Genomic DNA, 23,102 nt, shown 5'->3' on the forward strand with positions numbered 1-23,102 from the left:
ATTGGTAGGGATTCCATTAACAGACAAACATTTATGTTCAAACATATTTTAACGAACACGTTAATTCTTCCATTAACAGGGGAAGAAAATAAGGCAGATGCTTACCCGACTGAGCCACGGTTATCCCTGAATTTCCTTCCTTTTTTAATGCTGATGACTATTACATTGTATGCATATACCATATTTTGTTTTTTCATTCATCCATCAATGGACCTCTGTGTCATTTTCACCTCGTGGATACTATGAAAAGCATTACAATGAACATGGGTATGCAGACAGCTGTCCCACCCCCCGGCAAATGACAACTTCACAGAGGAAAGAATCTGGACTGGATGTGAGTTTGGGAACACGGCCAAACCCACATGAGCCCGTTTCTTCGCATGTAACTTGGCAGTAAGACTGCCCACCTTCTGAGTTAGTGGCGTTAGTGCCTTCCCACATCAAAGAGAACAAGCATCTTAGGCTGGAGCCGCAGGTATGCTGTGTCTGATGCAGGTAACCGGGAATGGATAGGCACGTGGGCAGGCGAGGACACGGATGCCTTCTTGGATGCGAACCTGCTTTGATGCTGGAATGTCCTCTGAGATGTCTGAGAGTCCGTGAGCATTAACACAGAGCTTGACCAAGGTGCAGCTGGCATGGAACGTTCCCTTTCCTTAACTTTGAGAAAACACTGGTATCAGTTTAAAATAACACCATTCTTTTCCTTCCCATGTGTGCTATGTATAAAATGGTCTGAATGAACACTCCCATGTAGAGCCAGTTTTTGTAACGTTCATCGGTGTGGCTCCAGGAACTCCCTCTGGCCAAGCGCTCTCTCCAGAAGGGACTGGTGTTCAAGGTCATCCCTTGGGCACCCATCAGATTTCATCTCACTAGCCCCACAGATACTGTGAGCAGAAATCTGACCCTCCACCTACCTCAAAACCACCGGGAGAATCAGCAGTCCCTGTTCGGGGGCAGAAAACCTAAAGGATCAAGAGCAGGGACTCAGAGGGCTGTCTGCATACCCAAGTTCATAGTAATGCTCTTCACAGTATGCACAAGGTGAAAATGACACAGATGTCCATTGATGGATGATTGGATACACAAAATACGGTGTATGCATACAACGTAATAGTCTTCAGCTTTAAAAAAAGGAAGGAAATTCAGGGATGCCTGGGTGGCTCAGTCAGCTAAGCGTCTGCCTTCATTCGGCTCAGGTCATGATCCTGGGATGGAGTCCCTCATCGGGCTCCCTGCTCAGCACTAGGTCTGCTTTTCCCTCTGCCTCTGCAGCTCCTCCCCACTCAAGCTTTCTCTCTCCAATAAATCAGTTAAAACAATGACAAAAAAGAACCCATCAGGGCCTTTTAGAGCTGTTGATTCTACCCTTCAAAATGCACCTAGAAGCTAATTGCTGCTCTCAGTTCCACGGCCCAGCCCAGGCCACCTCCTTGCCAGCTCTGGTCCTGCCTCCCACTCCATCTGTCCACGCTCAGCAAGCAGCCATGGACTCCCTTCGGAATGAGGTCAGATCATGTCACTCTTCTCCTCCTTGGCCTTTCTGCTCCAGCCTCGCTCATGGGGCTGTCCTCGCTCATGGGGCTCCAGCCACAGCAGCCTCTTGCTGTTCTTGGATGGGTCACCCCTTTCTACCCAGCTGACGTCATCACCTCCTCCACGTCCTATGTGACTCCATGGACACAGGCATCTCTGTCCTTTTCCCTAGAACAGTGCTGGGCACATAGAAAGCACTCAGAAATATCTGCTGAATTAATGAATGACCAAAAGGAGGGCTGTTTTCTCAAGTCCGGTAGTTACCCGGGTGCTCAGAAACCCAGGCTCAGAGCCGAAGGGCACAGCGGACTTTTGACAAGGCTGCCACCTAGTGGCTGGATTCCTTTGTAGTTTTGTGGGTGCTCATATTTCCTGGGACCCTGGGATGAGCTGTCCACTGGGTAAGCAGGGAGGGCAGCCGCCCACAGACAAGGAACCACTCCCTTCTCTAAATCTATTCCTATAGGGTAAGATGAGATATACACAAAGAGCACCAGAGGGAGAAAAGGAAGAGTGTCTCTGGGCTGTAACGCAGACAGGTTGACTATATTGATCTAGAAAACCAGCAGGAGAGGATGCTGGATGTGGAAGCATTGGGTGGGCATGGGAGTTACAAAGTCAAACTCATCTGGCCTTTCTTTAGTTCTTTTTCTTTAGTACTCAACGTATAGAGAACTGATGGAAGTCCAGTAAAGTCTGGCATCCAATGCGGCTGCCATTTCTGATACACCAAATCGTTCCCATCTTTGTCTCCATGGTACTGAGATGTAAAAACCCACACCTATTACCGTACCAGCACTTTCGTTTCCCTGTTTCTCATGTGTGTAAAAACAAAAAAATGTGATCCCATATTCGAATGACCACCTCGCACTACTAGGCCCCGCAGGGGTAGACCCTCCAGCCCAGAATCACTGGCTGACGGGCACCATTCCCATGCAGCCCCACGGCTGGCTCACAGGCAAATGCATGGGTCTGGATTTGCCATGAATGAAGCAATTTGGGGACACGGGACAAATGCCAAGAGCGGCAGCTGTCCAAAAGCTGATTAAAAAATTGCTCAGGACTGCCTACATTCAAAAGTAAGTTTCCAGTGACAAAATGTAATTTTCAAATTCAACTGTATTAATTCAAAGGACATAATTTCATTGGAGTAAAGTAGGGAGTGTACTGCATCCGAATGGGGACTATAGGAATAACAACTGCACCTTAGCAGCCCAATAGGCCATTACAGTTTAGAGAGCCTGATGTGGGGCTCGATCCCAGGACTCTGAGATCATGACCTGAGCCGAAGGCAGCAGCTCAACCCACTGAGCTACCCAGGGCCCCCATATCCTGTTTTTAATTTTTAAAGCATTGTATGTATATGTTTAAAAAATTTCAAACAGTATAGAAAGATCTAGTATGAAGTCTCTTTCCCCCACCCAATTCTGGCAACTCCTCAAAGATAACCACTTTTAATCCCTCCACAAAGAAAGTTATGATTTCAAATATTAAATTAATGTATACTTTTAAAAAAATCAAAGCATACAAGGTCATACCATAAGCACCATGTTCCTTTCCCCACTTTATAACGTATTTTGATCTTTCCCTATTTGTACATACAAACCTACTGTGTCCATTTTCATGGCTGAATACTATTCCATTGGGTGAAAATCGCTTATGTAATCAGTTCTGTACTGATAGACACCTGTGCCCAGTATTTTACTATTATAATAATGCTTCAACTGTCCATATTTACTGCCATCTTTTTTCAAGTAAATCAGTAATATTAAATGCCAAGGAGATACTTGGTGGAAGGTTATACGCATTTCAAATGTAGACAGATATTATCAAACCACCCTTGTATATCAACTATAGGTAGGGTCCTGCTCCTTGTACCCTTGATAACACCAGAAATGCCTTTCATATTTCCTCATCAGTGAGAGGAAAGAGCACATCAATTCTTGTTTTGTTACATTTCTTTACCTCTAGGTGAGACTGAGCATCTTTCTAGTGCCTATCTTTATTCTTTAAAGTGAACTAGCCATTTTTCTATTGCATTGTTTTCTTTTTCTTATTGATTTATATAGGCTCTGTGTAAATATGCCTTCTGTTACATGGATTGCAAATTAACTCCCACTTTTTATAAAACAGTTTTTTATATTTATTGTGATTTTTTTTTCATCTTTTCTTACATGGCTGCTGTGTTTGTTTCTACTTGGAGAGGCCCTTCTAAGGCCAAGACTACAAACTGACTCTGAGTTTTCTCTTTGCATGTTTATGGTTGAACTTTTTAAGATCAAAATCTTTAATCCACCTGGAACTTATTTTGATGGAGAGGGATAAGATCAAGATCCAGCTTTATTTCTTTATTTTTTCCTAAAGACCCAATCAGTCATTATTTTCCAATGCATTATCTAGCTGGATATAATATGCCACTTTGTCCAATCCTGTCCCATCTCTATACTACCCTAGGTGTAATCTGGACTTTCTCCATTGTTCTGCTGAAGTGCATATCTATTCTCCAGTTCCAAGATGCTTAAACTAAGTCCCTCGACAAAGAAATTTTAGAAATTTTCTGGTTATTCTAGAATATTTTGTCTTCTATATCAGAGCTTATCAACAGAGGCACTATTAACATTTTGGGCTGGATAACTCTTTATTGTGGAGGGCTGTCCCATGCATTGTAGGATGTTGATCAGCAATCCCTGACCTGTACCCACTAGATGTCAGCAGCACCCCCCTAATTTAGACAACAATGTCTGCAGACATTGCCAGTTGCTCCTTGGGTTAGGGTGGAGGACAGAAGGCCCCCAGTCGAGAACCACTGTTTTAGATAAACTCAGAATCATTTTACCAGTGTTTGCACTCCCAGTCAATTCCCACTGATATCTTAATTGGGATGAAACTGAATTCATAGAGTAATTAAGATAATGTTATTATATTTAAGATATTATACTTAAGATATTATACTTATTCAATTAATATTGATGAAATTCAATCTTTATTATATTTGACCTTCCTATTCAAGCACCATGTATATCCTTCTACTTATTTACGCTTTTATGTCCTTCCAAAGAGTTTTAAGATTTTTAAAAATATATATAGGCTTTTATAATACTAAGTTTATTCCTAAGTACTTCACCTTTTATATTCCTTTATAAATGGGATTGGTTCTTGTGTTACTTATCTCCTCTAACCAGTCACTGATAAGAAAGCTATTCATAGGGGCGCCTGGGTGGCTCAGTGGGTTAAAGCCTCTGCCTTCGGCTCAGGTAATGATCCCAGGGTTCTGGGATCTAGCCCCGTGGATCCCAAGCTCCTGGGATCGAGCCCCGCATCAGGCTCTCTGCTCAGCGAGGAGCCTGCTTCCCCCTCTCTCTCTGCCTGCCTCTCTGCCTACTTGTGATCTCTGTCTGTCAAATAAATAAATACAATCTTAAAAAAAAAAGCAAGCTATTTATATTCAATATCCTACAACTAACCACAAGTTGAACTCCTACTGTATCTAATAGATTTGAAGGACATTCTGGTTTTTTCTAATGATACAATTTTCAGGAAATTCTAAGCATTTCTCTAAGCATACAATGTTATCCTCTGGAGAAAATCATCACTTTTGTTCCCTCATTTCCAGTACTTCTGTAGCTAGAGCTCCCCTGGATCACTGCCTTGATTTAATACTTGCAGGAAAATCTGGATGATGGTGGTAATGAGGCAATCTTGAATCATTCTTGACTTTAACGGGAATACTTCCAGGATTTCACCCTTGAGGACAGTTCTGGCTGTGGCTTGAGATACATGTGTCTTAATCCCACTAGAGAAGGATCCCTACATTTATAGTATACCAAAAGTTTGTTTTTAAATCAGAAGGATTGCTAATTTTGCCAAACATGTCTTCCATCTCTGGAGATGACCAATGGCTCTCCTTTGGTCTAGTAATGTTGTAAAATAGATTATATTCCTAAATGCCCAAATATAACGTACTCTTGGAGACCATAAATCCACTTGGTTGCAATCTACACTATTATTCTTTTAATTTCTTATAGAATTCTACTTGTTAATATTTCGATCCCACATTTTCACATCAATATTTGAGAGTGAGAGGATTCTGTCATTTTTTTTTTTTTGTGGTGCCCTGTTAACTTTTGGAATTAACGTTTAGGCTGGCGTGATAAAAACAAGCTGTACTTTCATTTGTTGTATATTTAAAACCAAATGTCTGTATTCAGTATGAAACCAGTCCTTAAAATAGTACAACCATTGTATAGAAATATGAGGTCTTTACATTAAAAAAAAAAAGTCACATATACTTTTCATAGATTCAACTTTTTGGAAAACTGAGTAAATTAAAATACACCTTTGAAAGCTAATCTGCATTGTGGTATTTTATGCAGAATTCAAAAATTGTAAGTATACTACTATTCACTTCCATTATAAATTAATAATGATGTATTTCAGCTATTTTCCCAATTTAGACAATTTTGCACGGAGATGTGCACTGTAACAGCCAGACCATGGAAATCTTAGCTCTCTTATGTACCTGCGCCCAAAGAAAATTAAATACATTCCCGATGCTTCCCATGCTCTGAACTCAGACACAATGGCTAAAAACCCTTCTTTCTGATTCTCAGAAAACCAGTGAAACGGAAAGCTCGCGGTTCCGGTGGCCACCACAGCCTAAGCGATTCACAGGGTTTTTCTAGGTTTCCAGAGGATCCAGGAAGGATGTCGAACGCCCACGTCTGCGAGAGTTCTACAGGGTTCATTCCCTCCAACGCACCTGTCACCACGACAACCCCAGAACGGGCACCCCTCTCTCTCACACACGTGGCCAGTAATACAAGTCTGATGAGGGGAGGGACGCAGGAATCATAAAAGGGTTTTCATATCACCAAGATGAATGGCCTGCTTAGGTCCCTCCCACTGGGGGTCCCTCCTGCCTGGCTCCTTCCCACCTGGGGTCTTCCCACCTGGGTCCTCCCTACCTGGGTTGCTGCGCTGGCGGCTCTCTGCAAGCTCGGAGATGGCTCCAGCTGTTGAAGTCTTTTTCAGTCGAACCACCCCGGAAGCGGCGGTACTTCCCGGTTTGTTGAGCATGTCCTCGCTACTGGCCCTCTTGAGCTAAGAGACAGAAGGACAGAGGAGGAGAACGTATACTGTCAGTAAGGAGTGCTATAAGCCAAGAAAGCACCAAGCAGTACCACCTGCCCAGTGGTTGAGACGCAGTAAAGGCACTTGTCAGAGCACGACCGTGTGCGGCAGAAAAATGCAAAGCTAGATAAACCTGCGTCTATCATTTACAGTATGATCTTCCACTATGTTTCAAAGAATATTATATATGAATATTATGCATATGAATATTACGCATCATGTCACATTTCAAATAATGAGATTTTTTTTTAAAGCTGCTTTTCTGTTTTGGGTGTTTTTTTGTTTTTTTTTTAAAGATGGGAGCCTATGAAGAAAGAACTGTGAGATGCACAAAAAGCAAGGTGAGGGTAATGCACAAAAAATTAAAGGGCAAGAAAAAACAGCTTAAAAATATATTTCTCAATTCTGGACATGTATATATGTGTATATATGTATACATACATAGATAGATATATACGCACATATGTATATGGAGGAAGGAGAGGGATGATACCATATGCTACACACCATGCACTCTGTATAAGATTTCACACAGACAACATGTTCAGAGGGACGAGAGGAACCTTCTGGAGGCCAGAAGAACACTGTTAATGGAGGACAGAGAGAAAGGAGAATCTCTCTGCTCCTTTTCTGCTTTCCTTCCTGTCCTGGAAGCAGCGTAACAAATGCTTGTTGAAAGGAATTAAAGACTAAGAGTTGGGAGCCCCTCAACGAGCTCACAGTTCTGGCCCAGGTAAATGACATTCACGGTTCATGAGAAACACTGCAAATACATTTTTGCAATCATGGTAAGTCTTCTGGGAAGAGTATTTCTGAAGAGGACTACTAATAAAAGGCTGGAGCCAGGCAGATGCCTGGAACCATTCTGAATTGATCTGACATCTGAAGAAAAGGCATGAAAACGCCCTCAAGTCCATGGAGACTGCCCACCACTCGGGCTGACAGCCCAAAGTCCGGCCCCGCACTGCGGCACTAACTTCAGGGTCATTTACTGACAATTGGGTGTTTATATATTTGCACACAAACACAAATTTCCACTTTTGCATTGTTTAGATTTTGGGGTATTACTCCACACACCCCAGAATGGCTTGAAGGAGAAAACAAAACAAAACAAAATGAAACCAAGTGTTGGTGAGGTTGGGAAGCACCTGGAACTCTCTGCTGGCAGAAGTATGAACTAGTATGATGCTTTGTAAAACTGTCAGGATCTACTAAATAGAATATCTGCACCCTGTGATTTAGCCAGCCCACTCCTAATTCTGTATTCAAGAGAAATGAGTATGTAGGTTCATCAAAGGGACATTCACAGCAGCTTGATTTACAACAGCCCCAACAGAACAACCCAAATGACAGTCAACAGAAGGGGCAAATTAAATAATGATTTAGCATACAATGGAAATTACACAGTAAAAGAAGAAGAAGGAGGAGGAGGAGAAATACTGATACACTAATAAATGCATGGATCCCACAGGCATGCTAAGTCAAAGAAACTAGACACAAAAGAGTATAACCATATTTGGGTAAAACCAAATGACGGTGACAGAAGTCAAAATACTGGTTACCTCTGGAGGAGTTACTGACTAGAAGGAACCCTCCAGGGGTGCAGAATGTTCTTTTTCTGTCTTTTCTTTTTCTTTCTTTTCTTTTCTTTTTTAGATTTATTTATTTATTTGGGGGGGCAAGATCAGAAGAAGGGGAAGAGGGAGAGGGAGAGAGAGAGGATCTCAAGCAGAGTCCACAATGAGCCCAGAGCCTGATGAGGGGCTTGACCTCATGACCTTGAGATCCTGACCTGAGCTGAAATCAAGTCTCAGTCTCAACCAATTGAGACTCCCAGGCGCCCCTGGAATATTCTATACTTGCCTTGGTGGTGGTTATACAGATATAAACACATGTAAAAAAAATTCAGTGAGCTGTACAGTTAAGACCGAGATTAACCGGCTCCACATACTTTGTTGTAAGTATGTTTGGCCTCAACAAAAAAGAAAAGGAAAATGAGGGGTGGGTTGTAATTTGGGTGAAGCCCTGGTTCCCTTGCAAATGCTAGTCTACTTTTTTCCTTTTCCCCTCATTGTTCTTTTAGAAATTTTTTTATTGTGGTAAACTATACCTAACATAAAATTTGCCATTTTATTTTATTTTTTTAAAAGAAGATTTTATTTATTTGACAGAGAGATGCAGCGAGAGAGAGGGAACACAAGATGGGCGAGTGGGAGAGGGAGTCGCAGTCTCCTGCTGAGCAAGGAGCCCCATACTGGACTTGATCCCAGGACTCTGGGATCATGACCTGAACCGAAGGCAGATGCTTAGCAACTGAGCCACCCAGGGGCCCCAAATTTGCCATTTTAAGTGTATAGTTCAGTGGTATTAAATACATTCACATGGGGGCGCCTGGGTGGCCCAGTGGGTTAAAGCCTCTGCTTTCAGCTCAGGTCATGATCCCAGGGTCCTGGAATAGAGCCCCACATCGGGTTCTCCACTCAGCGGGGAGCCTGCTTCCCCCTCCCGCCTGCCTCTCTGCCTATTTGTGATCACTGTGAAATAAATAAATAAAATCTTAAAAAAAAAACAACATTCACATGGTTGTGCAACCATCACCACTATCCACCTCCATCATCCTACTGTGAGACTTTACTCATGAAATAGCAACTCCCCATAGCATACTTTCTAAAAGAAGGAAGATGGCAAAAGTCTTCATAGTAGCTTAGAAATATTGGTCAATGTCTTTAGACATTTAAAAACAAAGAGCAAATATTAAATGGATGATTTACATGCACTTCCAGTCACTAGAAGTGAGCAGAACCATATTTTCTGGCGCATAGCACAGAGCCCTAGTTTAACAACAGGACTAAATAGCACTTGGGTTATGGGGGAAGTCACTGGATTGCCCTGCCTCCAGGTGCCCCATTATGGTTTCTCTATGTCCTGTCTCAGAGTAACAAGGGTTCCTGCTCCCAATTTCTCCAGCCTCTCAAATTATCTGCCAGGTCACCAGTGAAATATGTGTTTAGTACTAAAGGACAATAGTTCTGGATGTCAGCAACTTTTTCTCAATAGAGAAAAACAAACAAAAAAACTCCAAAACAAAATTAAAAAAACAAAAACAAAAACAAAACAAAACAAAACTTTACTCGCTTTGCCTAGAAGCATGCCCAGATGACTCCCTGGGTCCCCAGAGAAAATCAGTTCTGATTACTTTATTTCTTTTTTTTTAAGTAAAGATTTTTATTTATTTATTTGACAGAGAGATACAGAGAGAGCACAAGTAGGGGACGCAGCAGGGAGAGGGAGAAGCAGATTCCCCGCTGAGCAGGGAGCCCAATGCCAGGTTCAATCCTGGGACCCTGGGATCACGACCTGAGTGGAAGGCAGATGCCCAACCGACTGAGCCACCCAAGCATCCGAAGCTCTGATTTTAGATTTTGAAAATTCCCTGTACACCACCTCAAATGAAAAAGAGAAATCGTTGCGGTTAAGAGAAATTTTTAAGGCAGCAATGCAAATGATAAGCACTTGGTTCCGCTGACCTCTCTCTGATTCTGGCACAGGACTAAAATCTGTTAAGTCTGATGCAGAGTTTGGAATAATTAAACTCCACAGCCAAAGGCCGGGAAAGCAAAGGCTCCGTCTGCAAACCAGAATGGGGGGAATTCAAAAATAAGAGTACAACTCCCCGGGAACCCCACCGCTCGCACCCGCTCCCACTTCCCCTACTCGGCACCTCCCACCCTCCCCTAACTGAAACTGCCTTCTGCAGTCCCACCCACAGCCTCCACCCACCTGCAGGCTCCGCTCCCTGGGGGTGGGGCCCATGGGGGCGACCTTGCTCCTCCCACCCCGCCTTTCCCTAAAAGCACAGTCTTTGGTGAGAAGACAGGCAGAAGCCACAAGAAGACGGAAGTCAGCAAGCAGTGAAGACGGGCCCCTTTGTGGTCCCACTCTGTTATATAGAGATGTGATCTGCCCCTTCCAGGCAGAAGGACACCCCAGATGTGCTACCGGCCAGCAGCAGGCTATCTCCTTCCCATGCAGCATGGGAGTTTGGGAAGCTGCAACACATTTAGAGGGGGGCACCTTCCACAAGGAATCCCATCTGAGAAAGATTTACTGCTCAGAGGCTCCCTCAGAAGGCAACACACACACACTAAAAGCTGGTCCTTTTCCTCTGCAGCAAACTCTTCCTCTGTCACGCTGTTTTGACCGTGACATCAACGTCAGGCACACAGACCTATGGAGGTTCAGTGATTCTTGTTCTGTCTCTATTCACGCCTGTGCTTTGGGCTTCGTTGGCTGGTCACTGAACGCGTTGAGATTTCTGGTTTGTTACAGAAGATCACTGGGCAGGTTTGCACTTCGGGTGTTACTTTGATATGTTTAATAAGCATTTTCAAGAATGCGGTTCACTGATATTTAAGCTGCCGAGCACCTGCACAGGAAAGCTTACAAAGGGGAAAAAGTTTAAATAGCTCACAGATTAATGTAGCTAAGAAATTTCTCTCGATTCCACAAAGATGGGGCAGGAGCGGAATCTGAAGCTTTCTAAAATCACACCTATCCTAATCCCATCTTCAAAGGCAGAAACCGTGTTTTGGTCAGAGCACCAGCTCTCAACCTTGGGGGAACGAGGATCCTCAAAGGGCTTGTTAAAATGCAGACAGCTGCCTACACCCCAGCCTCCAATCTGCCTCCCCTCCCCCGCCATCCCCAAGTTTCAGATTTCCAAGGTCTGGAGTGAGGCCCGGGAATCTGCATTTCTAACAAGTTCCTGGTTGCTGCTGCTGCTGCTGCTGCTGACCTGGGGACCACACTCTGAGAACCAATGGCTTAGCACAACACTGTTGGTGGAAATGTAACACCAGCCATGCATGGCTAGGGGCCCTATTAACAAAGTGAGATGAAAGGTAAAATTAATGTTAAGAATACATTTTCTTAGGGGCGCCTGGGTGGCTCAGTCGTTAAGTGTCTGCCTTCAGCTCTGGTCATGATCCCAGGGTCTTGGGATCGACCCCACATTGGGCTCCCTGCTCACTGGTGAACCTGCTTCTCCCTCTCCCACTCCCCATGCTTGTGTTTCCTCTCTCACTGTGTATCTCTGTCAAATAAATAAAATCTTTAAAAAAAAAGAATTTATTTTCTTAACACATTCAAAATATTATCAGTTAGTGTAAAATATATTAATAAGGCATTTTATATATATATTTGGCACTGACTCGTCACACTCGGGTGTGTATTTCACACTTAAAGCACTCTTAATTCTGACGTTTCAGGGGTTCACTGCCACAGGTGGCCGGTGGCTAGTGTTTGAGGCAGCACAGGTGGGGAGCACTCCTGGAGAATGATTACGTAAGCCTGGCTGGGTCTCCAAGCCTCACGCAGAACATGTTTAAACCACAAGTCCCTGCTTTCCAAGGGCGGGGAGCCCCAGCCACCCTACCCACAGGGTCAGGGGCAGTATATGACTCATGCCTAGCCAAGCAGAGACTTTTCCGAGTTTTTTGCTTGTTGTTTGATTTTTTTTTTTAATAACAATGTTTTTTTTTCTTTTTTAAAAGATTTTATTTTATTTATTTGACAGACAAAGAGGCAGAGAGGCAGGCAGAGAGAGAGAGAGGGCTAAGCAGGCTCCCCACTGAGCGGAAAGCCTGATGTGGGGCTTGATCTTAGGACCCTGAGATCATGACCTGAGCCGAAGGCAGAGGCTTTAACCCACTGAGCCACCCAGGCGCTCCCCACTGAGCCACCCAGGTGCCCCTGATTTTTTTTTAAAGATTTTATTTATTTATTTGACAGACAGAGATCACAAGTAGGCAGAGAGGCAGAGAGAGAGAGGAGGAAGCAGGCTCCTTGCTGAGCGGAAAGCCCAATGCAGGGCTCAATCCCAGGACCCTGAGATCATGACCTGAGCCCAAGGCAGAGGCTTTAACCCACTAAGCCATACAGGTGGTCCTGATTTTTTTTTTTTTTTTAAGACAGAACAGAAGGAAAGGAAAGGAACTAATCGGAAGTAAGCAAAGCAGTCAGGTCTTCCAAGGGATGTCGGGGGCATGGGCATGCTGGCAGCCATGCTTTGTAATACAAGGCGAAGGAGACCAGAGGTTAGCAGGAGCAGTGGGGCAGAGGTGAGCAGAGATGAGTGACAGAGAAAGAGTTCTGGTGTGTTCCAGTCCCTGGTCCTGGCCTTTCTGAGCTGCAGACTTGTCCCTTTGTTCTACCCTCAGTGACATGGGAACCTCAGATAAGCTAAACCCATTTCTTTTCTGTTGAAGGTTCTTAAGCCATTGCTTTGCTATTTGCAATGAAGGGGGTCCTGACTCATAGACGTGGACCTTACTAATCGCCAGAATGAAGTGGCCTGTCTGCATCTGAGCACCCCAGGGCTTTCTGTTCCCGTGCTGAGCTTGAGCAGCCCATGGAAGACCCACAGCGACATCCTCCGGGCCATCTGGGCTCCTCGCCCCTCATTCCTCATTTTCCTATTTGTGACTAGTTCAAATATATCCATGCCATATGTATCCACTTACTATAAAGCAAATATGGTAAAGATGGCAACTGTAGCATCCAGGTGGCTGGTGGTGTATGGGTGTCACAGTCATTCAACGTCTCTGGGTGCTTGCCATTTCCATAGTAAACTACAGGGGGAAGCAAATCCTTTACACGCGGCGAGAGGCGGGAAGAGGAAACTGGTCAAAACGCAGAAACATGCCGAGGGCCAGAGAGGCACAGACTCGGTACGGTTCCTTCTGCTACCCCTTCCCTTGAATGCTTTCTCTTTTATAGTGTAAGACCTGGAGACCCCAAGCATCAAGATGGCAACATAGATATTTGCTTTTCTCCTGACAGTTTCCCCATGGGACAAGTTTCCAAAAACATTTACCTGTCAGGGGCAGAAGCAGCCAACATTTCATTGTCCTTAGGAAACCCGCCTGACCTTCAAACCTTTTTTATTAAACACTGCTTTCAAAAACATTTTGACAGATTCCAGAAGCTCTAATGGTCTGAAACATACATATTAATTTAAAATCTCTATTAAAAATGTCTCCTTGGGGCACCCAGGTGGCTCAGTTGGTTAAGCATCTGCCTTTGGCTCATGTCATGATCGTGAGGTCCTGGTAAAGAGCCCCATGTCAGGCTCTCTGCTCTGCGGGGATCCTGCTTCTCCCTCTCTGTAGCTCCCCCCCCTCATGCTCTATGTCAAATAAGTAAAATTTAAAAAAAATAAAAGTCTCTCAAATGTGCTACAGGTGAAAGAAAATAAAAATAAAAACCATGGAAATAATGGGCAAGTCCAGCATAATGGAATGATAAACAAAATCGTATGTAGGGCACTTTGTGCACATTTACTCCTCAAGGTAAATAACGTATTACCTTCATCTCAGAGCTCAGGACAGTACGTAGCTTGCCTGAGTCACAGAGCCAGAAAGTGGAGAGCAAGGAGGGTGCATGGGGGCCCATGGGGCACTTTCCACTGAGTGACCAGGGATGACCTCCAACAAGGTGACATTTGAGTATAGACTTAAAGAAGAAATGGCAGAGGAGCAGGGGTGAGGGGAGGAGGAATGCTCCAGGCAGAGGAGCCGCAAACAGGCTGCTGCAGGGTTGCGTCTAGCTCATAGAGGGGCAATGCCACTGGGCACCAGGAGAGCGTGTGTCTGGAGCTCAGGGGGAGCAGGGCAGGGGGGACGGCAAGGACATCTGAGAGGCGATGGGATCTCCGGGAGTCACCGGCTTTATCAAGGACTTTGCTTTTCACCCTGAGTGAAATGGGGAGCCCTGAGAGGCTTCTCAGTGGAGATGTGATGGCACAAATGTGCTGAGAGGACCACTCTGGCTTCTGCTGAGAACAGAAGGTGGGGTGCAAAGACAAAAAAGGATGGGGATGCTTCAGGAAGGCTGTGCAAGGAAGGTGGCAGCAAGAGCCTGGGGATCCCAAGGGAGGCAGGTGGTGGCCGTTGGCTGAAGCTGACATTGATTTGGAAGGCAGAAGTGATGGCGTTTTGCTGATGGCCTGTGGCATGTGAGAAAAGCAGGGCCCAAGGCTGTGGCGCTAGCCTGAGCTGCTGAGAAGATGAAATGACTCAAAGGGGAAGATTCAGGGGGGCGTGAGATGGAAAGGAAGGACGTCTGTTTTGGACTTGTTACATTCTAGCTGCCTTTGATTGATCTTTATTTTTATTTTTTAAAGACTATTTTAGAAAGAGAGAGAGAGCACACCCATGAGTGGGGGAGGGACAGAGGGAGAGAGAATCTCAAGCAGACTCTGTGCTGAGCACAGAGCCCAACAGCGGGCTTGATCTCACGACCCCAAGATCACGATCTGAGCCGAAACCAAGAGTCAGACGCTTAACCGACTGAGCCCCTCAGGCGCCCCTCTGGGTACCTTTTAGACATCTAAGTGGGGATGTCACAAAGGCAGCTGGAGGGCTCCTGGGTGGAGATGCAAATTCGTATGTCATTCCCATGACATACCGTCGACCCTTGAACAAGAGCACAGAGGTGCCAAGACCCACACAGTCAAAAGCCCAGGTATGACTACGGACTCCCCCAAAACTTGATTCATAGCCTACTACTGACCAGAAGCCTTACAGGTAACATAAACAGTCGATTAACACCTTGTTTGTATGTGACATGTAGTACATACCATGTTCCTATAGGAAAGTGAACTAGAGAGAAGAAAATGATAGGAAAATCAGGAGAGAAAATACCCTTACAGGACTGTTCTATAAAGATCGGCACCTAAGTGAACTTGCAGCTCAAACCCATGTTCAAGTGTCCTTCCCTGTATTAAAATTCACAGCAACAGCCGCTAACACTAGAACAACTGTTCTCGACGCAGCCAGTGCTGACCCTCACTCAGGGAGCAAGTTGGAAATTGGGGGAGGGCATGTTTAGTTACCCCCCTTGATCGGAGGTGCTGCTTATATTTAATGGGTGGGAGGATGGAGAACCCAGACGCCCTCCAACACATGTGGCAAGGTTGCACAAACGTGGTCCCATATCCCACAGAGTTCTCACACATTCTGCAGACATTCACAGAGGGGGAGCACCTTTTCATCATTATCTGAGCCTGGAGCATCCCTTGGTTTTAGAGAGAAAAATAACGTACTTCGTACACAGCTGCCCCATCCTCGGTGCTCTAAGGAGCACCACAGGTCTGTCAGTGGTCACGCTCAAGCACATGCAAATGCAAACACAGATTACTTAATTAACCATGAATTGCCTCTTCTTTTTCTCTTATAGTTAGGGTGTTATATTGATTTTTCAAGAGTACGCTTGTCGGCAGGTGATACAATTTCTGAATCGCATCTCAAGACGGTAAGGGTGGCTTTGGGGCTGACACAGTAGCTAGATAAGAGATGAGACCCCCTCCCCCCAAATCTGTATCCTGGGCCCACCTGACATTAGAAACCTGGAGGATAAGTGGGAGCCGGCAGCGGAGACCCTGAGGGGCCACCGGGGAGGGAGGAGGAAACTGAGAGAATGTTTTCCCACACGGAGGGTGTAATCAATCAAGTTAATGCTACTGATGGGCAAGTGAGATGAGATGGAGAATTGACAACTCCATGATCAGGTCGGAGGAGACATCCCTGGTGGTCCTGACCCCCATTAGCTAGGGTGCCGGGGGCAAAACTCTAACGGGGGAGTCCACATCAATCAGGGCAGGGGAATCTTAGTTTCTCTGTTAAACATGTTGCACATTTCCTTTCTCAAGACCGGAGCCCCTTTGCTCCCCTCCACCCTTTGCTCCGCTCCTTCGGGTCTGGATGGGCTGGTTCTCATGGGACCCTCCAGGGAACCTCTTTCCTGACCCTGACAGGCCGCTAGTCTTGCTTACCGCCCTCTTCAGTCCTCCCTCCCGGGGCTCCCCAGGGGCGCCCAGCAGCCACGTGGGGGCATTTGGGTCTGTACCTTGCTGAGCCGGGACTCAAACGCCAGCGAGGTAGAAGATTTCGAACTCTTCATGCCAGAGGGCGCCGCCGGGAGGGGCTGCGCCCTGTCTGTCCCATGGCTGCCCGCTTTGAGGACCGGATTCCAGGGCTTGGCTGCGCTCCTCATGTTTGTTCTGGTGAGTCCGTCTTCCTGCGCGAGACGGGAAAGAGAAACATGTGTCCACAACTTGAACATACAGAGCCACATCTCGGAGCCCTCCCCGATCTCCATGTTCCCACGGTTATCAGATCGAGGGTTTCTCCTTGGGCGGACAGTGAGTATTATCTCCGGAGCTGACATCTTTGAGGAAAGGCTTCTTTGCACAGGTCCACGATGGCTTTTAACCAACTAGTGAAACGTACACATGATTTCATTGATGCTCTCACATTGCTTTTCAGCAAAATGTCAGCTCCTTGTTCAGCGTCTTACTGTATCAGTATACGGTAGAATACATACTATTATTATGCTCTGCTCTTATACTTTAGGTCCGTGGACTAAATACCTATCCCCTTAAAATGAAGCCGCTTGAGTCAAGACATTCTGTGTCCTTAACACTTGCAGCTTCGGGGTTGACAAGGACACAACCCATGGAATTATCAAATAGATCTAAATGAATTACTTGAAAATTGGATTTCCCGGAAGCACAGCCTTTTCCTTTCCAGCAAAACAGCAAAAATGGGGACCATTTGAAAGTGAACGGAGCGTATTTGATTGGCCCGATCGGACACTGTACGTAGAGTTCCCCCCGGTCTAAACTGTTGTATGAAAGAAATTCGTGCTAAGGACCAGGCCGCAGTTAAAAACCCCGAGGGGAGAGTGTCTGCAGACGGAGGTGTGGAAGACCGCCCAGGGCTTGCCATCAGCCGTCAGGCTCTCATTAGAGCCCTCTTAGAGCCCATTTCCTTCCTTTCTTTCTTTCTTTCTTTTTTTTTTTTAAGATCCTATTTATTTATTTGACAGAGAGATAGAGAGAGAGAGCACAGGTAGGCAGAGCAGTAGGCAGAGGGAGAGGGAGAAGCAGGCTCCCCGCTGAGCAAGGAGCCCCATGCCGGACTCGATCTCAGGACTACCTGAGCCAAAGGCAGCTGCTTAACCAACTGAGCCACCCAGGCGCCCCCCAGAGCCCGTTCCTTCTATCAGTTGTGCAACCGCACAGGAGGGAAATGGTATCTCCAGCCCTGCCCCAGCCTTCGTGTATTGCAATGACTAAGGTGTGGCACAGAATACCAAAACCCCAGGTAATGCAGCATCCCCTCAAAGAAACAAACGGGAAAAATGCACTTTAAAAAACACCAGTAGGGGACAGACAGCTGATTCCAGTGGTCACGCTCCTAGAACCTGGAGGTCTCATGAACTGTCCTCGAGGGAGGGATCCTAGCTAGTGCCAAGCAGCTCTGGGCCCCCTCTCCCGCACCTCCCAGCATCCAAACAGACCGCACTAGTCACCTATTGGAAAAACAATAGGCCACCAGTGCAGCCTAGCTCAGGCTGTGACCTCTCCCTGGTCCCGGCTGGAAGACACCATTTCCATTGACAGTGCTTCTCAGCAGGGACCAGCCAGCGCCTCTTCCTGCTTCCAGCAAGTCGCTGGGGATGGCAGGTGTCCAAGAATCCACCGGGAGCCCATCGCTGCTGTGCCCGCAGCTGTGCAAACGTGGCTACAGGTGAGGATATGTATTTATAAAGACTTTGCCCTGCATTCTCTCCAGTGTCTCTGAGAAAACGTCTCTGTGATTTCAGTTTTATGATTTTGTGCTGAGCCTGATTAGTCTCAGCTTGGTGCCGGGCATCGTGATTTTTTTTTCATTCTGTTGTACTTCTCGTCTATTTTATTGATGTTTAGCACCAATTATTTTTCTTTGCTTTCTTGACCCGCGAGTCTTAATGCTGGTTTCCATGGCAACGTTGAGAGCATGCCTAGGTTGACAACGACACAGTAACTCATTTTACTGGGATTCCCACAACAGAAACGAGCTGGCATAGCCTGAATAATTCTTGAAGAGCATGACTGATTCCTTTTATCAGTTACTACAGAATCAGCGTGTAACACGTCAGCCCGTCTTTAGGAAGATGAATCAAAAATTCTGTTTCATCAAGGCATCCCTGTATGTTATGATTACAGCTCATTCAAGAGGACTATGCCAGGGCTTACTTTATGAAGACATAAGGTGATTCTGCCCTAGACCAAGGTGATTCTTGGTCAAAACACTCAAGATCTAAACTTCTCTCTTACTCTCTGGCAACAAATCTGGCCATCTTCTGGACAGTGCACCTGGAAAATGTTTAGCCGGTTTTCGAAGACTGATGAGTTACTTGCTCTGAGGCAGAATTCTCAGGGTTTCTTCCCTTGCATCATCCCTCCTAGAACCTTCTGAACCCAATCAAATTATTTCCAAATGGAGGTAGCCGAAGACCATGTCTCATTGGGACCCCTCCTGTTGGCCATGCTATCCTTTCTTGGCTACCTTCACTCCTTTTTCCCCATCACTTTTCCCAGACAAAGCCTTCTATTTTGGACCCGTCCACCAGTCAGATTCTTCCCTTCAAATGCCACCTTCTCTCCGAATTCAAAATATACAGAAATGAGATAACTGATGTCCTACTCATGGGTACCCGGAAGAGAACCCTATAGGTAGGGAGAGTACCTGGGATGGGACCCCTGGAGCTGTACTGGGTTCTTTAGGATCAGTGCAGCTGCCCAGGGACGGAGGAGACGATGAGAGCTAGAGTATGAGAAAAACGCTCCAGTCAGACCCAATGCTAGCTTTGGGTCCTGCTCCCCCTTCTCATGGCTTAGGATGTCACTAAACTTCACCCCAGCCCTCACCTCCAGCCTGGACCACTGTCTTCTAGCATTCTCCAAGTTGTCTGGAAACTGCCTTTTCCCCCTTGCTGTGCTCATACCCGGCTCTGGGCTCTTCTGGAACAGACTGGAAAGATTTATGCTCAGAGCCATCCATCGGCAGTGCTTGGCCAGTGTGGGTCCTGCCCTCTGCCCACCGGCACGAAGGCCTCCTGCTGGAAGCAGAGCATGTACCCATAGGCCCCACTCCCAGATTTCTGCAGACTTTCATGCACCCCACTTTTTGACACAGGGAACCGGTTTGTTCCGGAAATGTGCTGTGTGTAAGGGCAACCACTCTGTGTCACTCTGATCCTGGCGAGGCTCTGCCAAGTGCTCTTCATGGGCAAACCCTGGAAGGCAAGTTAATGATCACCCCCACTTTGCAGACAGGGAAACTCTGGCTCAGGAGGGTTAAGTGACTTGCCCAAATCAACAGAATTTATGACAGAGCCAGGATTCAAATCCAGCTGTCATTGGCCCTTACACACCAGGGATGGATAGGGCCTCCATGAATCATCTTTGCTCCCACAGGAGAGCAGGAAAGTTTCTGGATCCAATGCTCCTGGTCCAAACCCAGCATCACTGTTTGCTGCGTGAACATGAGCATGCTTTCCCAACACCCTGATTCTCCACATCTTCCCCCAATAAAGTGCAGGTAGCACAGATGTAAAGAAAACATGGATACTGAGGGCCAGGCACGTAAAAGGCACGCAGCTGACAGGAGCTGCCTTCCCCACACAAACTGTCCATTGTGTTCAGGAGAGGGCGGTCCGCTTTATTATCTTAACAGTACACAGCAACGGACCCATTAAACCAATTTCGGGGGCAGGAGCCAGACACACCAGATTCAAGGAAAGGGTTCCTCCTGTACACAGAGCAGCCTGTTTTCTTGTGAAAACATGGAAGAGGCAGAGTAGAGAGGAAAATGAACGCTGAGAGCTGACCCATCCTGAGAATCGGCCCCAACCTTAATACAGCCTAGCTGCTGAGAACACAGGTGTGAATTCTGGGTGAAGAGTAACCTCCTTATGGATATGAGTTAGTAACATTAAATAAATAGATGGGCTCTGGCCAAGTACAGGGAAGTTTTTTTGTTGTTTTTAAGATTTCCATTGTTAATTCCCTGATTTCTGCAAACCCTTCTAACCCATCTCAAAGGATCAAGCTGATGAAGGCATTATAATTAGATCTAGGAGCCCACTCCCGCAGGGGTGGGAAGAGAGCCTTCCCGGGGTCTTTTCTTTAAGTTTTCCAAACATTTTATGCTCTTACCAAGCTTCTTTCCTTTACAGAAGAGAGTGAGACTTATACTTAAACCGTAACTCATAAATTATATGGCATTAAGTAGAAAAGAAACAGGAGAGAGGAGGGAGGGGCAGAGGGAGGGAAATGGTAACAGCTATTTTAGAAATACGATTAGGTGTCTGGTCCTGGGGGAACATCAGAGCCCATGCACAGGCCTCCCGCTCCCTCGAAACACGTTCCCCAGCTCCTTTATTGCTGCTCTCGGAACCTGTGCTGGAACGGTTGTTTGAGGGCCTCAGACCTATGACCTTTTTAAGGCAAGAGAACACAAGGGCGATGGGGAACCCATTCTCGCCGATCGTGAAATAACAAGCGTCTGGGAGTGGGAGGGCCACTGAGGTCCTGACTACAAGCACAATAAGCTCCAGGAAGTGGAAAGCTAAGGCATTCAAGTCTGAGAACTAACAAAATATGAATGTTCACATAGCTCAATCACCAGGGGACTCGGCAGGAAACAGAACAAGTGAACAGGCTGAAAATATCTAGCTTGAGCCTTTCAGAGCATGTGCTGACTTTGCTCTTGACCTCGTCCACAGGAGGTCGCAAACTGGGGTGGGGGGTTCTGCCACCCAGGGCCTTTGGCAGCGTATGGAGACAGTGCTGGTTGTCACAACTTGGGGTGTGCTACTGGGTAGACCTGGAGATGCTGCTGAACATCCTACAAGCCAAAGGGCGACCCTGACAATGAAGAAGGGTCTGGCCTATAATGTCAGTAGTCAAGGCTGAGAGACAGTTCTAGAGGAAGAAGAAGAGTCCTTGGGTGCTGGTTCTTAGTCGGGCACCTGGTTCACTTCCCATCCAACAAGGAACCGTTCATGCCGAGAATCTGTTTTGGGAGCAGCTGAGGGAATCCCAAACTTCATCTGGAGGCCACAGGAAACTCTTCCAAATTTATTATTTCCTGCGGTCTGGAGATGAGAACTCATCCCATTTGCCTTAGATCCCTTCCCAGTAAATAAGGAAAAGAATAGATTTCCATGCGGCCTCAGAAGAAAAATGGCAAACTATAATTTATCTCATCAGCAGAAGTCATTTAAAGGAAACAAGTACCAGGAAATGATAAAACAAAATCTAAACAGAAAAGAACATCTGTACGTCGCTAACCACACCATCTCAAACCTGAAAAAAACAATCCATGTCAAAAATGGAGGAAGAACTTGTAGCAATGATGAGAAGTTGCCACAAGGCAGAGCTCCATAGCATCTAGGGTGTGATCTGGGATAAGGAACTGAGGAGTTGGGTCACTGAATATGAAATCAGACCCGAGAAAGAAGCTATAATCTGGGAGCTATATTGAGATAGGCAAGAGCTCAGAATCACTGCCCCAGGCCATCCTGCTGTCTCCAAAGCTAAACCAAGAAGGCAACATCCCTAGCAGTGGATGGCCACTAATTAGTAGTTATTTCCTTACCTATAATGTGGCTTCACATCAAAGCATTTAAAGTGCATGAGCCAAGGCAGGAGAAAAGGAGATGGAAATAAAATACTTCCAAGAGCTCTTTCTGTAGAAATAGTTTTAAAAGAGCTATCGAAGGGTAACTAAGAATAAAAACTGTAATGCAGTGCCAGGACCATTCAGTAGGGAAGGGCAGGCAGTCTTTTCAACAAATGGTGCTGGGAAAACTGGCTATCCACATTCAAAAGAATGAATTTGGAGCCTTAGCTTGCGCCATAAACAAAAGTTAGCTCAAAAGCGGATCAAAGACCTAAATGCAAGCATTAAAATTGTAAAACGCTTAGAAGAAAACAAAGGGGAAAACCTTTGTGACATCGATTTGACAATGGGTTGTTTGATATGACACCGAAAGCACAGGAACCAAAGAAGAAAATAGATAAATTGGACTAGTCAAAATCAAAAACCTTTGTGCATCAAAGGACAAAATCAACAGAGCAAAAAAAAAAAAAAAATTCATGGAATGGGAGAAGATACCTGCAAATCATTTATCTGGTAAGGGGGTTTGCTGTGGACTGAACGATGTCCCCCACACCCCCATATTCATATGCTGAAACCCTAGCCCCCAGTGTTATTGTATGTGGAGACAGGGCTTTTAGGAGACAAATTAAAATTAAATGAGGTCATAAATGAGGGCGGGATCCTAATTTGACAGGATTGGTGGCCTTGGAATCAAAGAGAGATCTTAGGAGGACCAAGTGAGAAGGCAGCCATCTATGAGCCCGGAAAGAGCCCTCAGAAAGAAATCAATCAGCCAGCGCCCTGGTCTTGGACTTCCCAGCCCCCAGAACTGTGAGAAATAAACATCTGTTGTTTAAGCCACTGAGTCTCTGCTTTTGGCTATGGCAGCCTGAGCAGACGAAGAAAGGGTTAATACCCAGGATGTATAAAGAACTCCCAACA

General features: G+C 45.8%; 1 protein-coding gene across 4 annotated transcripts in view; it reads right to left on the minus strand.

The window, feature by feature from the left end:
- The window catches only part of SPECC1 (sperm antigen with calponin homology and coiled-coil domains 1), a 281,456-nt gene that overhangs the window by 182,047 nt on the left and 76,307 nt on the right, over nt 1–23,102 (minus strand). For 3 of the 4 annotated variants that reach the window (XM_044249204.1, XM_044249203.1, XM_044249207.1), the window contains exons 2-3: nt 16,576–16,746; nt 6,504–6,639 (exon numbers count right to left, since the gene is read on the minus strand). In XM_044249204.1, coding sequence (XP_044105139.1) covers nt 6,504–6,639; nt 16,576–16,722 — 283 coding nt within the window. In that variant the 5' untranslated portion in view covers nt 16,723–16,746. The remainder of the gene's footprint in view (nt 1–6,503; nt 6,640–16,575; nt 16,747–23,102) is intronic. The other variant, XM_044249205.1, reaches the window with a different exon arrangement.

The sequence above is a fragment of the Neovison vison genome, chromosome 5 (assembly GCF_020171115.1).
Source record: "Neovison vison isolate M4711 chromosome 5, ASM_NN_V1, whole genome shotgun sequence".
Lineage (NCBI taxonomy): Eukaryota > Metazoa > Chordata > Mammalia > Carnivora > Mustelidae > Neogale > Neogale vison.